Source organism: Ambystoma mexicanum, chromosome 12 (genome assembly GCF_040938575.1).
Source record: "Ambystoma mexicanum isolate Mex_15411 chromosome 12, UKY_AmexF1_1, whole genome shotgun sequence".
Classification (NCBI taxonomy): Eukaryota; Metazoa; Chordata; class Amphibia; order Caudata; family Ambystomatidae; genus Ambystoma; species Ambystoma mexicanum.
Genome location: NC_090936.1, coordinates 259,725,045 through 259,739,890, shown reverse-complemented (window position 1 = coordinate 259,739,890; position 14,846 = coordinate 259,725,045). Strand labels below are relative to the sequence as shown.

At 47.3% G+C, this 14,846-nt stretch overlaps 1 protein-coding gene across 1 annotated transcript in view; it reads right to left on the bottom strand.

The window, feature by feature from the left end:
• Positions 1–14,846, bottom strand: part of PIK3C2G (phosphatidylinositol-4-phosphate 3-kinase catalytic subunit type 2 gamma) — a 3,221,975-nt gene that overhangs the window by 1,145,729 nt on the left and 2,061,400 nt on the right. Inside the window, exon 19 of the mRNA XM_069628394.1 lies at positions 4,463–4,643. Within this exon, the coding sequence (XP_069484495.1) occupies positions 4,463–4,643 (181 nt within the window). The remainder of the gene's footprint in view (positions 1–4,462; positions 4,644–14,846) is intronic.

The following is a 14,846-nucleotide window of genomic DNA, read 5'->3' as shown; positions in this document are numbered from 1 at the left end:
TACCACGTATTACCACGTATTACATAAACCACAAGACATACCCTTTTTGGATTGCTCAACAACGCTGCCTGCATCACAAGAAAACAACGCTCACATGCTGAAGTGATTAAACGGACGCTCTCCTGTTTATCGTGGTCACTTCTTGGATTGGCTATTCTCACGTGGGGACGCTTTGTTGTTATTCTTGGGGATTTTTTTGGACTACAGTTAGTTGCGCCCTCGTGCCGTTCGGGTTAGGTGGATCATTGCACAGACTTCATTCAACTGAGACTTTCTTCCTTCCTCATCTGGTCATCACCCTGCTGGACTTCCATAGGTACACTGGACTTCCTTTCTGGCTAAGCAGGTAAGAGAGGGTTGATTACGGGTGGGCTAACACTGCACTTTGGTAGCTCTTAGACTGCTATCCTGAACTATCATTTCTCTTTGTTCCCCTAGCTCTGTTGTCGCTGCGCCTGCCTTTTCACTCAAGCCCCTGGCCTGTTAGTTTTAGTGTACTTTCTACAGGCTGCGCTCTTAGGGGGAAAGTCTTGTGTACATTGCGATCAAGATATTCCAGAACCATCTTGGTGACAGTCCAAGATATCCCAGAGTGAAGGGGCTCCCGAAAGTAGATGCTGACCTTGTATCCTTTATAAGTCTGTATCCTTTTTCCGATTTGTGTTAAAGTTGTGACAATATCTTTATTTACTTACATGTCAGGATGGTGTAAGGCCTAGCTTGCCCTATGCTAGGGTGGGATTTCCCAACTGTTAGGAAAGATTTCGTAATTGTGGGTAAATTTCCTTCCATGTGGCAACCCCTAAACCTTTTGCTGTTGTTTTTCACCTTGTTCTCGACTTTGCCAGAGAAGTGCAGCCTTCTGCCGCACTCCTCTGGGCTTTCACTCCATTCTTACGGGGAAACTGACATGCCCTTAAGACAGTCAGTACCGGGAAACGCTGTTTTCCGTAGTTTCTTTTATCATGTTGCGGCTTTCGTGCAACATGACACAAGAGGGCACTGTAAGCTAAGTTACTGCTCTCTTGGGTCTCTAGTCTTCTACAGGCCCTAGATACTCTTTTTGGATTGTAACTGATCGGTGCAAGTGATTCACGGACGGGAATGGTGGCAGCGATCGTTTCTTGTGTTTTGAGCTCCTTTTGGCGTTTTAAGCGCGTTTCTCGCGCTTAGCTCAAAATGGTGGCCTGGCTCCCAAAATGGCCAGACCACGAGGCTCCTTTGTCCTGTCCGCTGACCGTCTTGCTCCCTTCACCTTCCCCAGGTCGAGCCGACCCGGGGCCTTCCTTATTTGGGCATGTACTTTCCCGCGAAACACGGATGCTTTCGCGGGCTTCTACAGGCCTTGTGTGTGCCTCCAGGATGTGGGCTGGGATGTCTGGTCCCAATACACATCTTGGGTGCCAGAGAGTCTAGGGTGGTGTGAATGCCTGGGACCACCGTGGTCCGTGATAGGTCCACGTATGGTGTGAGTGTTGATGAGCGGATCTCCCATTGGGTCCCCTCCGTTTTGGCGCGAAGGGAACCGTGGATAAGAGGGGGCTGGAAACAACACTACCATGTCGATCTCCTAAGTTCTCACGAACGAAGGAATACAGGAGCCAAGTATCCTGCAACCAAGAGGCTGAAGCGGGGGATCGCTGGTGACCCGCTTGAGGACTGCTCCTCTAGCACTGCTGTCGCCTTGTGAAACCCTTTTTACCTTTGATCGAACCAGAAGGCCTGTACTGGTACTTCGACCCTTGGAATAGCGGGAACAGCTATTCTCGGCATCTTCACCATCTCCTGCTCGTAAGCCTTCGGAAGTGTCTCTGGGCCATCCAGCAGACTGACCAGCCTACACAGGAGTCCTGCTCTGTAACCGCCGCCAGGTTGTGTAGTATTTCGAGTCCTTGTCACTCTCACATGCTTCATACACTTGGCGTTCCCAGGTCTGAAGTGAGTAGTGTACATTTGCCTCACATACGCACGGCCGCTCTGTTGCCCTTCTGTGGTAACAAACTGTGCGGGTCCACTTCGTTTGGGACGTCTTTTTACTCAACTCTGCTGCTGCAGACTCAACACGACGACGAGACGTCCCCTGCTCTTCTGAACCTGCCAGCGACTGAAACTGACGCGGAGAAACCTGGGTCTGCTTGCATCTGGGACCGGTGAGTAGCATAGCTAGGAACTGGTCGCCCTCCTGCAGGAGCCCATAGCTTTTCCCCGCTGTGTCAAAACAGCACGCCTTTCCGTACTCGCGCTCTGCTTCTGCCCACAGTGGAGTCTGCGCTTGAGTCGCGGAACTCTGTTCTTCTTCATTTGTGCACTGAACTGAACTGCCTGATTCCCTCGAAGAGACTCCCCCTTTTGCCCGTTGGCACCAGCGTGTGCAGGTACTTTTGAGCACAAGGCTCCACTCTTCGTAGGGCTCGGACTTCCTTTTAGTTAAGTGCCTCTGAAGGCGGACTGGGTCTAAGCATTATTTCGCACTGCCTGTTTTCCTTCCCTTTTAGGTGGACTACACATTTTGTGCATCTAACGCTTGAGACTTGTTTGTATTTGTATATATATTGTATTGGTATGGTATGTGTTGGTTTACTAGAGTTGTATTGTGATTTCTTGCTACGGTTATTGTTTTAAAGGCCTTGGAATAAATGTGTATATATTTTTAATATAACACCTGTTTGGAGTAGTTTGTAAGTGTCCTTGCTTTGTGTGCTCATTGCGGGCTTTCAGTCACCCTCACCCCTCTTGAGACCTAGTCTTGACCGCCGCGATCGCTACCCTGATTGGTCTGGCTTGTCCAGAGGTTACCCTGTTCCAAGTAATTAGGTTGGCCTTCTGAGCCACCGAGGACAGAGTTCAGAAATCCGTCTTAACACCAACCTAATGAAACTAAGGATAGTCTGAGGGCCTGATTCTGAGCTTGTTGTGAAAAGAGCATGGTAATATGATATTCTGCCCTCCAGTTTCCAGCACCATCATTCTGAGGTGGGTGGACAAATTGGAGGGGAGCTGACGTACATTCGAGCAGCAAAAGCTGCTTAAATCACATGTTGTGGGGAAACATCTGCTCCAGTGGCATTGCAAGCATTTCTTTAAAGACTGCCATTTTTCTAATTTAAGAAAGTTTTCTTAAACTTTCATTAAACTACGAAAGTAATGCTGCAGTCAAAGAAAGGCTATGTTTAGAAAGAGGAAAAGTGTACAGTGGAGTTTAACAGCACCTCAGAGGTGTCGTATTTTAATTCCTTTTATTGACGTGCTAAACCAGTGCTGCTGGGAGAATCCCCTCCATGTGGCTGCCTTGCATTCCTCATGATTGCTAGGGCTGTTGTCAAGCCATAAATCAGGCTCATGCAAAAGCCGAGGCTTTCATGTCCCTGCACCACATTCCTTCCCTGTCAGAATATGGTGCAGTTAAGGAATGTGTTGTTCCGGCTTGCAACAACACATTTCTATTTTTACACAGACCTCTGAGTCAGGAGGTTCAACTTAAAAGTCTGTCTATGTCCAAAACCTATACTTTCCCTCACAACTAAAGCTAAACAATGTGTAGGGATGTCAGTAACAAAAGAAATAATGTTCCAAATAAAGTTCTGAGCTTCTTCCAACTCTTGGCTTACTTACCAGCTCCCCTTCCCCAAGTTCAAAGCAGTTCCAAAAGGACCTTAGGTGTTCCTTCCCCAAGAGGATAACACAGTTCTGAAAAGGATTCAGGGTTCTTTTCCCCAAGGGGAACAGTTCACAATACCATTGTTTGTGAGCCTACCATTCTGTTCAGAACACAGTACTCAGTTTTATTTTTAAGATCTCTCAACAGGAATCATATCACAGTTTTGTGTAAATCTCTACACTGGCATCTGGTGAGACCGTGGATTGATATGAAAGTACTTTCTTTATCGTACATGGACTGGCCCCTGCCCATCTTCAATATTAGATCCATCTCTACAAATCCATGAGATCTTGCCCTCAAAAGATACAAATCTATTGAAGGCTCCTAAATCCGGGTCTACATACGGAGGTAACCGCAGATTTGCTGCGTAGGAAAACAGACAATGGAACCCTCTGGCACTTAATATTTGTAAGTAGATAATCTGCTTCAATTTCGTAAAGCAATAAAAAAAATATGGTTTCTCTGGTGATTTGATCTTTTTTGCTATTGGGTTGATAAGTCAGGACACTGCACGGCTTGATGCAGTTAATTCCGTCTGTGGCGCATAACAAATTGTTCATTACAATTAATTACAATTCTAACCATCTTTATTCAGTGTTGCGTCACCCCTAGCGTATCACATGACACTTCTCTGTCCCTTGAACAGCCATATACATCAATCTATTAAATGCTTTCTGAACTGAATCATTGCTTTCCCCAATTAAAACAATTCGATTTCAATAAAATACAAATACCATAAACAAACTATATTCTTCATTGTAGAAATACGTTTGGAGTTTATGCATGGATGGAAAGTAAACAAACCTGTCGTTTTGAATCCTGAGCTGTCTTGACTTTTACAGCAGTTTCTTCAAGGATTTTCAACAGTTTTTTCTCTTTAGAAAATTCTTCATTTAATGCTTTCCCAACGCAGAATTGGAGAGCCGCAAGTAGTTTCTGGTACCAGCTTTTGAAATGAGCTTCATTTAGTGCATCAATTAGCAGCCTGGGAAAAATAAAGAAAATGTGTCTCAGCCAGCATTTGGTTGTATGCTTCAAGATACATTAACAGTTATGTATTTTGCGTTATTAACTGTAATGTATGTATTTGTTTATTATATTGCCCATACATATAATATTAACAATAGATTCACAGCAGAATGCACCAATTGTTAAGTATTGACAGCAGATATGAATACTATTAATATTGGTGTTATTATTAGTGTTTTATATAGCACTTCATAATAGACTCCTTCAGCTCAGTGCTCAACCAAAGACCAAATACATATTGCACGGCATGCCCCTTTTCCCTAGGCAAGCGCATTGCATCTGAGCTCCTGTCTAATACCACATAAATAGCCTGAAAAATATTTACATGATCATGACTTTTGCAAATTCACAAACTCACCAAACACCTCCACACTTTGCGTTGAGATAGTGGAAAGCTGTAGAAATATGCCTGGCCTGCTAGTCTATACTTACCAGGGCAGCAATCACCTACAGACTGTCTGCCCATACAGACATCTCGCTCTGGCTCTCTATACAAACACCTAAAATCTAGGATGACCACCAGGGTTGATATAGGCTTAACCCACCCCCTCTCAGCCGACACGAACCCAGGAGCCTGGGTCCAATTATAGCACAGCCCACACTGCATAGGTGCAGAAACTGAATGGAAAACCTGCCAAGGTGGACGAGTTACTGAATTATATAAGCCAAGCAGTTCAGTCTGGCAGTGTGGGTTTCAGGAGTAGGTGGCTCCTGTTTGGTGAAGGCTAGATACTGGAAGAGGGGAGAAGACCAGGAGATTGAGGGATTGAGTCAGATCAGAGGAGCGGTTGCCATTGGAGGCAAGGGGGGGTCATGAGGAAGTAGAGGGAATATGGACAAATCAGTATAGAAGAAGAGGGTGGGGATAGTTTGGCTGAGGTGGTGACAGTATGGAGTAGACACTGACATCAGGAGGAGGGGAAGTAGGGTTTGGAGGACATGGTTAAAGGGGGGCAGTTTAGAGGGGGCTGTAACATGAGGAGGATGAAGTCTAGAGAAGGTGGGTGTAGAAGATGGCGGTGGTGAAAGGAAGAAGGGGTAACATCAGGATGGGGTAAGAATTTGGAGGTGGTTATGGTTGGAATAAGGAGGCAACTTCAGAATGGGCAGAACAGAGATTGGAAGAAGTGGTCATCATAAGAAATGGTAGTGAAGACAGTAGGAGGAAGAAGGTTCCAGCTAATTTGATCAGTCCAAGGCAAACCCAGAAGGCGGCTCAGGGAATGATCTGCTGGCATGGAGACCAGAGCAGATATTGTGAGGAGGCAAAGGAAAAAGAAGTCCAGGGCATGTGAGGAATGGGCATCTGGCAAGGTTGTAGAAGCCCTGGCTTTTTTGTTTTGTATTAGTTAATGCAATGATGCAGGTAATTCTATTCCATAAACTCCATGCTAAGAGCATAATGTACACTTGTGCCCAGCAGCATCAGTATCCTGAACTGCATCGCCTGATCTCCAGATGCACAGTGCAGGTTCAAGGGTCACAGGTCTCCTCTTAACAGTTGCAGTTACAGCCAAGTCGCTAGAGCATAGGGGCTGCATTTAAGATATGCATCCCTGTCCCAAAAACTATTTAAATGTGAGATTGCTGTCCTGGTGGCACACAAAACTGTAAATATTAGCCATACCTGAGTTTAGTGTATGATGGTCAGCATCTCTCATAGTTATTCAAGCCGCATCAATTAGATATCACACCTGCCACCCGTTTGAGACTACTTTTGCTGTGTAAGGGGGTTTGCCTCTATTTGTTCCTTTGTGAGTCCAGGGAAAACCCACCCCAGAGACAACCACTCCACAGGAAGCTGTCCTGGAAACAAGAATCAAAGGGCACACCCACCCTCAGAAGGAGTATCCTCGCACCAGGGAGCTGCATATCAAAAGACTTTTGATTCTATGAGACATACAAGAAGAGGTGCTGTCTCATAGAATGGCTATTCAGAGAGGATCACCCTACACGAGATGTGAATAACTAACTCCTAGTGAGGTGTCCTTCTGGGGGCTCTATTCAGAGTAGACAGCCTGCAACCTGTGTTCATAAATAACACATACTAATATATCCTCGTATTGTCTCCCTGATCAACAGAGGCTTGAACACACTGTGCTAGATATTTAGCAATTATCTCGGTTTCACATTCTTTTTTATTTTTTATAAAACAGGTATAAAAGTTGAAAAAGCTATTTGTAAATATAGATCATACTTACACGAAAAGGTACATCAGATAGTCCTAAAGTCAACATCAAAGGATTAGAATGAAAGTAAAAAAAAGGAAGGACATTCTATTGAGCAGGGAAGGGGTGGCATTAGTGTAGACAGAGGTAGCGCTTTACAGCTAGAGGAAGGTTCTACCATGTTGTTTCCCTCTGCCTCCGTCTTTCCTTCCAGTCCCCTCCACTGCCTGTAGCACATCATCCTTTGGGTGTGATGTCAGAAGGAAAAGTCCACTTGTTCGAAGAATGGGGACTGGCCCCTAAAGCATGCTAGATTTAGTCCATCAAATGAGGGTTTTTGCCTTTAAAAGAAGGGTCTTCTCAAGACTTCTTTGAATAATCTCTAGACTTCAAGAATTCAAGAAGATGTTGTTGCTGCCCTGTTGGGCAGAGCAGTCCTTTCCAAAGTCCTCCAGTGGTGAGGTAAGGCGGGTGTTCCAATGAAGAGGGAAGCTCTGTCCCCTAACCATCCCTAGGCACCAGTGGGGTTGAACTGCTTGAACAAGACCTGCATGTCTGCCACCCACACCACTGCCTATGACTACACTGTGTGTCAAATACCTTATCACTTGGACGTTGGGTGCATGTAGTCTTAACAGTCAGGTTGGTGCAACGTGAGGACAGCTTATGTAAAGAAGACTAGGCAGCAAGATAAACCAGCCCCCCACCACTTTGAGGAATTGGCCCTCAGGAATGACTGGATACCGGCTCCCCACATACAGGCTCACCTTCCGGTATTTCCGTGGTGTGAAGACAGTACGAACACTAAACCGGAAGGTGTAAAGGACTCTGATGTATATCCAATGGAGCCAAGAAAGGATATACAACGAGGCGGAAAAAGGCCAGACCCAGAAATAAAGAAAGAAGCAAAAGGCCACAAGCTATAGCTAAGGGGAAGGCAGAACATGGAAACAACAGAGGCAGAGACAAGCAGAAAATGGGGCTGGGAAGAAACAGAGCTGGTCAACATGGGGCAAGAGCAGGTACAAGGTCAAAGAAGCTCAGAGGCAGGAAGCATGACAAAGGAGTGAACAGAACGAGCTGACGAGGGCCAGAGCAGGTAAACATAGCCAGGAGAGATCAAAAGCAGTATCCTGGATGGAGCGTTAAGTTGCACCTTGTCCCAGGCTTGTCGGCCTTTAATGGAGCCCTGTGGCATTTTCTTCAGTTTCCATGGCAACATCATTGGAGCGTTGTGATGTACCCGGAGCACAGAATGCACAGCACAGCGTGCCGTGTCAGACCGGCTACCATGATCCGACCCAGAGAGAAACTCCAAAGCGGGTATAGGTGCCAAGCCTGTGATGGTAGGTGGCTGCCGCTATGCATTAGACCATGTTTCTGGACCTTTGAAGGTGTGTTCCAGCCTCCTCTGTGTTTGGGAGACTCAGAACAGGACTCATCTTGTCCTTGGGAACATGGAATGGGACTCACAGCTCCTGAAAGCCTCTACAGCCACAATGCCTGCACTTTCACAGTCAACCCACTGCCATCATGATTCAAGCACATTCAACACAGCTCAAATGGCACTCGCTGATCTTCGAACCCCTGACCGGCACGCACAAGACCATTTATCGCTGCACTTCACATCTGAAAACACGTCATTTCCTTGCTCTAACAAAGAAGTACCACTACATCTGCACTACTTGATTCACTGTTCAAACCTCCAGATTCTTCATCGCCAAACAAGTCGCTGATAGAACAGGCCCTGGTGTTCTTCCCATACTGCGTCCTATGAGCCCTCGCATTGAAGTGATATGTGTGTGCATCCCACCATCAACCCGTCAAACCTTGACCGTTGAACAAAACGTGATAACCTCAGTGATCCGCATCGCTTGAGAAATCTTCCCGCCCAAAGCCTTCTCCAGTTCAATGCTGCTTCGCCTATTGATTACTGCTGGACCACTGCAACAGCCACTTTTCGAGCAGCACTGAACTACCAAACAGCACCCAGTAGGCTTGTTCGCTGCTGTCGAACTGCAAAGACACTGAATGGTATTAATAACTAATGATTGGATATGCCACACAAATCCCTTTTTGCAACACAAGAACATATCCTTTTTGAATATTGTGGTTTCTATTGCCTTTTTCTCCCCGGTTTCATTACACAGAATGCTGCATACTGATATCTTGCAAATTATGTGTTCTTTCTACAGAAGTGGATTTTACTAGTGTTTTATACTAAGTTATTATTACATACGGCGTGTATATTACATGGCCTGCAGTAGCGGCCGTGTAGTTATTGTTAAGTTGCAAAACCCATAGGAAGACCACTTTTTCGGCAGCTTATAACTTTGCTACCCCTGGAGGAATCCTCACCAAACTTTGCAAAAAAGTATATGGCCTGATCTGAATTGTGTCAGCAAGTTTAGGGAGGTTTTCTGCATGGGGGGGAAAAGTTATAGATGGGGTCCCAAATTATTTTTTTTTCATAGACTGAATGGGCAAAAACTTTGCGCACAGCTACATTCCGAACGGCTGGATGGATTTTCACCAAATTTACGGCAGGAGTGGCGGGTTGGTTCCAAAAGCCTGCTTTTGTGTGTTTGGTGGAAATCTGACCAGTACTTTTGTTGCAAAGAACTGAAATATACGTCCACGGACCCATTTCCCTGTTCGCACCCCAGACAGAAGTCTCATTGGCTTGGAGTACGCCATGATGTCAGCGACCTTTGGACGCGGCCAGTGGTTGGCTGGAGGGAAGCGTGGTGTGTGTCAACATTTTTGGGAAACGTTGCCATGGTTAATCGGAGGACAGTGCGGCACGGAAATAGACTAAGAAATATAATGTAAGGCATGTGGTGGTGGGAAGATGGGATGGAAAGGGCGGGGAAGAGAGAAGTGGTTCATCTTAGATGTGTGATTATTAGGTGGACGAAGACAGTAGTGTGTCTGCAGTATCAGTGCGTACTGCGCCAATTCGCCGGTCCCTGCACAGGCGACTACCATGTGTGCTGAATGCAGGCAGCCTTCGTTACGGCACGCTAGCTCGTGCCACAACCTCTTACCGTGGTGACTGGTGGCATCTGATTTACAGAAGGGGAGTGAATTGGAAAACATATATTACGCCATGTGGTGGTGGGAAGAAGGGATGGAAAGAGTGGGGGAGTGAGAAGTGATTCAGCTGAGATATATCAATAGGTGGACAAAGACGCTGTTGTGCTGTCACCATTCGTCCGTACAGGGCCAAGCCGCAGGTCCCTGCACAGGTCACTACCATGTGTGCCGAATGCAGACAGGCTTCAGTACGGCAGGACAGCTGGTGCAGAAACCTCTTTCCATGGTGACTGGTGGGAGCACAATTTCAGAAGGGGAGTGCATCGCACATGACATGCACATTGTAAAATAGCGCGTACTTCATTGTGTTGCATGTTGTAAGGCCGTAGCTCATTCGATGTATGGATGGAGGTTTTGCTCCAACCACTATGTGTCGTGGTTGCAATTAGGTTTGACATTGTTGCCTTCTCTGTGTGTGGTTCGTCAGCATTGCATACATTGTTGATTCCATGGGTGTGGTGATTGTTTGCACATCCTAAAGTGTCCATTCCATGGCTGCAGCTAATGGAGTGAACAGTTCTGCAGTGTGTGGACTAAGTGCAGTGTTGGAATACTGTCAGCACAGAAGAGGCTAGGGTTGAAGTGCATCTTCTATTTGCATGGATACAGCAGTGTGTGAAGTGGGTGCAACATTTAAATAGTGTGTGCATAGAAGTGGACAGGGGTGCACTGCATATTTCATAGGATTGCGTAGTGTCCATTGCTCGCAGTGCTGACTACTGTACTGCACTATGAGGTATTGCTTTTGTGTACGGCATAAGGTACTCCATGTGGTGGTGGGAAGATGGGATGGAAAGGGTGGGAGAATGAAGTGGTTATCTGAGATACGTCAATAGGTGGACTAAGACGTTGATGTGACTGCAGTATCCATGCGTACAGCGCCAATTTGTGGGTCTCTGCACAGACGACTACCATGTGTGCTGAATGCATGCAGGCTCCGTTAGGGCACGATAGCTGGTGTGGAGACCTCTTTCCATGGTGACTGGTGGGAGCTCAATTGCAGAAGGGGAATGCATTGCACATGACTTGCACAATGTAAGATAGTGTTTACTCCAATGTGTTGCATGTGGTAAGCCCATAGCCTATTCGATGCATGGATGGAGGCCTTGCACTGACAACTATGTGCCGTGGGTGCAATTAGGTTTGACATTGTTGCCTTCTGTGTGTGGTTCGTCAGCATTGCATACATTGTTGCAGCCATGGGTGTGGTGCTTGTTAGAATATCCTACAGTGTTTACTCCATGGCTGTAGCTAATGGAGCGAACCGTTCTGCAGTGTGTGCACTGAGTGCAGTGTTGGAATACTGTCAGTATAGAAGCGGGTAGGGTTAAAGTGCCTCTTCTATGTGCATGGATACTGCAGTGTGTGAAGTGGGTGCAATACTCAAATAGTGTGTGCAGAGAAGTGGATAGGGGTGAACTGCATATTTTATAGGATTGTGTAGTGTCCATTGTGCGGAGTGCTGACTACTATACTGCACTATGAAGTATTGTTTTTGTGTACTGAATAGAGTGCTGGGAGCAGGGCCACTGTTGCAGACATTTTTTTGGTTTGGTTGGCAGTAACGCCATACTGTGTGAATGAAAGTGGTTATGGGTCCTGGAGGCTGTCATATGTTTGTAGAATCTGCTAACTTGCATGTTTCCATGCATAGCTGTATTAAGGTGCGGAGGTTGGGTAGCAGTGGCAGTGGCTGTGGTATGTGTGTGGAGTGTGGTACTTGGGCACATGTTTCCATGCATGGCTGCATTAGGTTGCGGTGGGTGTGGGCAAGGCCTAGACTATTGGGTGCATGGCTAAAGGCCGTAGGCCATGCAGCCAATAGTCTAGGCCTTGCCCACACCCACCGCAGGAATGCAGTTTAGACTGCATCTGTCAGAGGGTGCTCACCTTTACGGAATCGCTGTGGAGCACATTTTACTTTTCATAGAGCGCACCAGAAGTGCGCTGACATGCATATATTGTTGCTTCCATGGGTGCCGTCATTGATAGAAGATCCTACGGTTTTTGGTGTATAGCTGGAGATTGTGTATTGCAAAGTTCTGCAGTGTGCCCACTGGGTGCAGTGTTGGAACACTGTCAGTATAGAAGAGGGCAGGCTTGAAGTGAATGTTCTATGTGCTTGGATATTCTAGTTTGTGTAGCTTCCTGGGAGTAGGCCCAATGTTGTGAAGATTGTGTGGTCTGGTTGGCAGTGACACAATACTTTGTGAATGGAAGTGAGTAGCGGAGGCAGTGGTATGTTTGTGGATTATGCTAACTGTTACATGTTGTCATGATGCCTACCCCCGGAGCGCCAGGCCCAGCACCCCCGGAAGCAGGCATCATGGCCTCGGGTAAAAGCCCAGCGGCCCCTTATAGGGGCTCTTTGGACTCAGTCCTGGCGCCTTTGGCGCCAGGCTCATGTTGGACATCAGTCCTGGCGCCATAGGCGCCAGGCTCATAAAGGGAGGTGTTTTGTGCACTTACCTGATGCAGACCATGCTGCACGCTTCAGGCCTCCCTGAGACCTGAAAGGGACTATTTTTTCATAGGGACTATTTTTTCACTTGGGCGTGGCCAGGGAAGGATACATACCTAGTTGGGGAAGGATACATACCTGGGACTTCTTTGGAGGCTATTTAAGCCACGCCCAGACAGCAGCTCATGCTTCGCGTTGTTCTGCTCCCTGCAGCTTAACGCTCACCGTGTCTGTTCCTGCTCCTGGACTCCAGCCACGCCCGCCTCAAACCTGGAAGTCCTGCAAGGAAGGAAGAGAAGAGAAAGGTGAAAACCAAAGACTATTTCAAACTTCTTACCTGCATCCGGAATCTTCTCGCCGGCATCCCTGAAGAAAGACTTCCATTTAAAAGCATTGCGTTGCTCACTGCAGCGCCACGCTTCACTCACCTGTCCTCGAGACATCTCCCGGCTCCATCGCGGCTGTCAGCATCGGACACCACATCTCTCTACCTAGGGGAGAGAGGAAGAAACAAAAGTTGAGCAGAAGGAACACAGAAGGAAAGCCTGATTAACAGCCATAATACTTACCGGCTTTTCTTCCACATTTCGGGTCGGCGCCGCCCCGTTGGCAGGTACCGTACCCCGGCCCCTATGGGGAAAGGACAAGAGACATTTCTGGGGAATGATAAGGACATTTAGAGGGATCGCCCTCATCACTACTCACCTCGGCAGTTTAACCCCTCGACGCATCGCCTTCATTCTGCACCTGAAATAAAGGACAGATCACAGGTTAGAAAGACAACATAAAGGGGGCCTCACTTGAACTTTGAACTTTCATACTTACGGCGCATCGCTCAGGAAAGTCAAGTGGATTTTACCAGCGCCATTCTGAAAACCAGTGAAGTAACTGGACGAACGCGCGCCCCTGCACCAGAAGCAGGATGGAGAGTTCATCCTTCCAAACCATAAGGTGAGCTTAAACCGGGGTTTGGAGGAAGTTAGAGAGGAACGAAGGGGGAAAGGGGGGAGCTAGCACACTATTCTGCAGACTGTTAACCCCTTTCTCATCTGCAGAAGGATATTCCTACGGGCCAGGCAAGCACGATTTGGAGGCCCTGTCCAATCGGTGTGCCGGGTCCTGCGCATCACACTAGAAGAGGCCACAGCAATCCAGACTAGACCAGCGCCCCCGTGGGAACCAGGTGAGCGTTACAGAATGCGAAGCCTTCCTACAAATTCCCACCCAGGCGCTATGGAAACTTCCGAAACTGACCAGATGGCCCAATTACTGGGGGAATTACGGGCTGAAGTACACGCCGCTCGTCAAGAGACTAGTGCCCTCAGGAGGGAAGTGATTGTAATAAAGGATAGAGCTGATGACCTTGCTAGACAGATTTTGCAAGGCCAAGCTGGACAAACTCCTTTACCCGGTTCCGGGGGGAACCCCGCTCCTGTGGTTTCCAGTAACCCGGTGCAGATTAATCTACCTGGGAACATGCCGCTGGCCCCACCTGAACGCTTTGCTGGGGACCCCAAACGATTCGCCGTATTCATGAATCAGTGTCGTTTGCACTTCCTATGCAGACCTGGGGCCTTCCCTAATGATCAGACCAAGGTAGCCTTTGTGTTGTCATATCTCAGCGGCTGTGCTGCCGATTGGTCAGTCCCACTGGTAACTCAAGATGACCCGATTCTTCGGGATTTTCAAGGATTTCAAACAAGCATGGAAAGGTTATTTGCTCGACACTCCCAGGGACAGGCTCTGGATGACGAACGTCTATCTCTGCGACAGGGCAATCAAGACCTTCTATCCTACATTGCAACCTTCAATAGACTAATTGTGGAAACTGGTTGGCCAGAGGATAAAAGAATCACGTTATTCTATCGAGGTCTACGCAGAGAACTTAAAGATGTCCTGGCACACGTTGTAAAGCCGCCCAAGAAGGTGGTAGGAGCCGCTGATAAAATCCATGGAAACTCTGTATCGGGAAACGACCACGCCCGGCAAGCGTAGGGGTCCGCTTGCCGAGCTTGAAAACTAACTCTCAGACCTCGCATTTCATTGTGCCAATGGTCCTTGTAGATCCGGAACAGCCTAAACGGTTGCATGCTATAAAGGCATACATCGATAGCGGGGCTATAGGAAACTATGTGGATCGAGAATTGGTCTCTAGGATAAACCTCCCTCTGTGTCCTAAAACCAACAAAGATGTCATCACCACAGTAGATGGAACCGAAATTGCCTCTGGACCGGTAACACATTCCACAGCTGAGGTGACACTTGTAGGTCTGGATGGCCATCGGGAGGCAGTTGTGTTTGATGTAATCAAGGCTCCACAGTTTCAGCTTATTCTCGGAATCCCTTGGTTAGAGACACATAATCCTCGAATTGATTGGCGAGCGAAGAGAATAACCTTCCCGGATTGTGCACAAACCTGCTACCCAGAAAATCC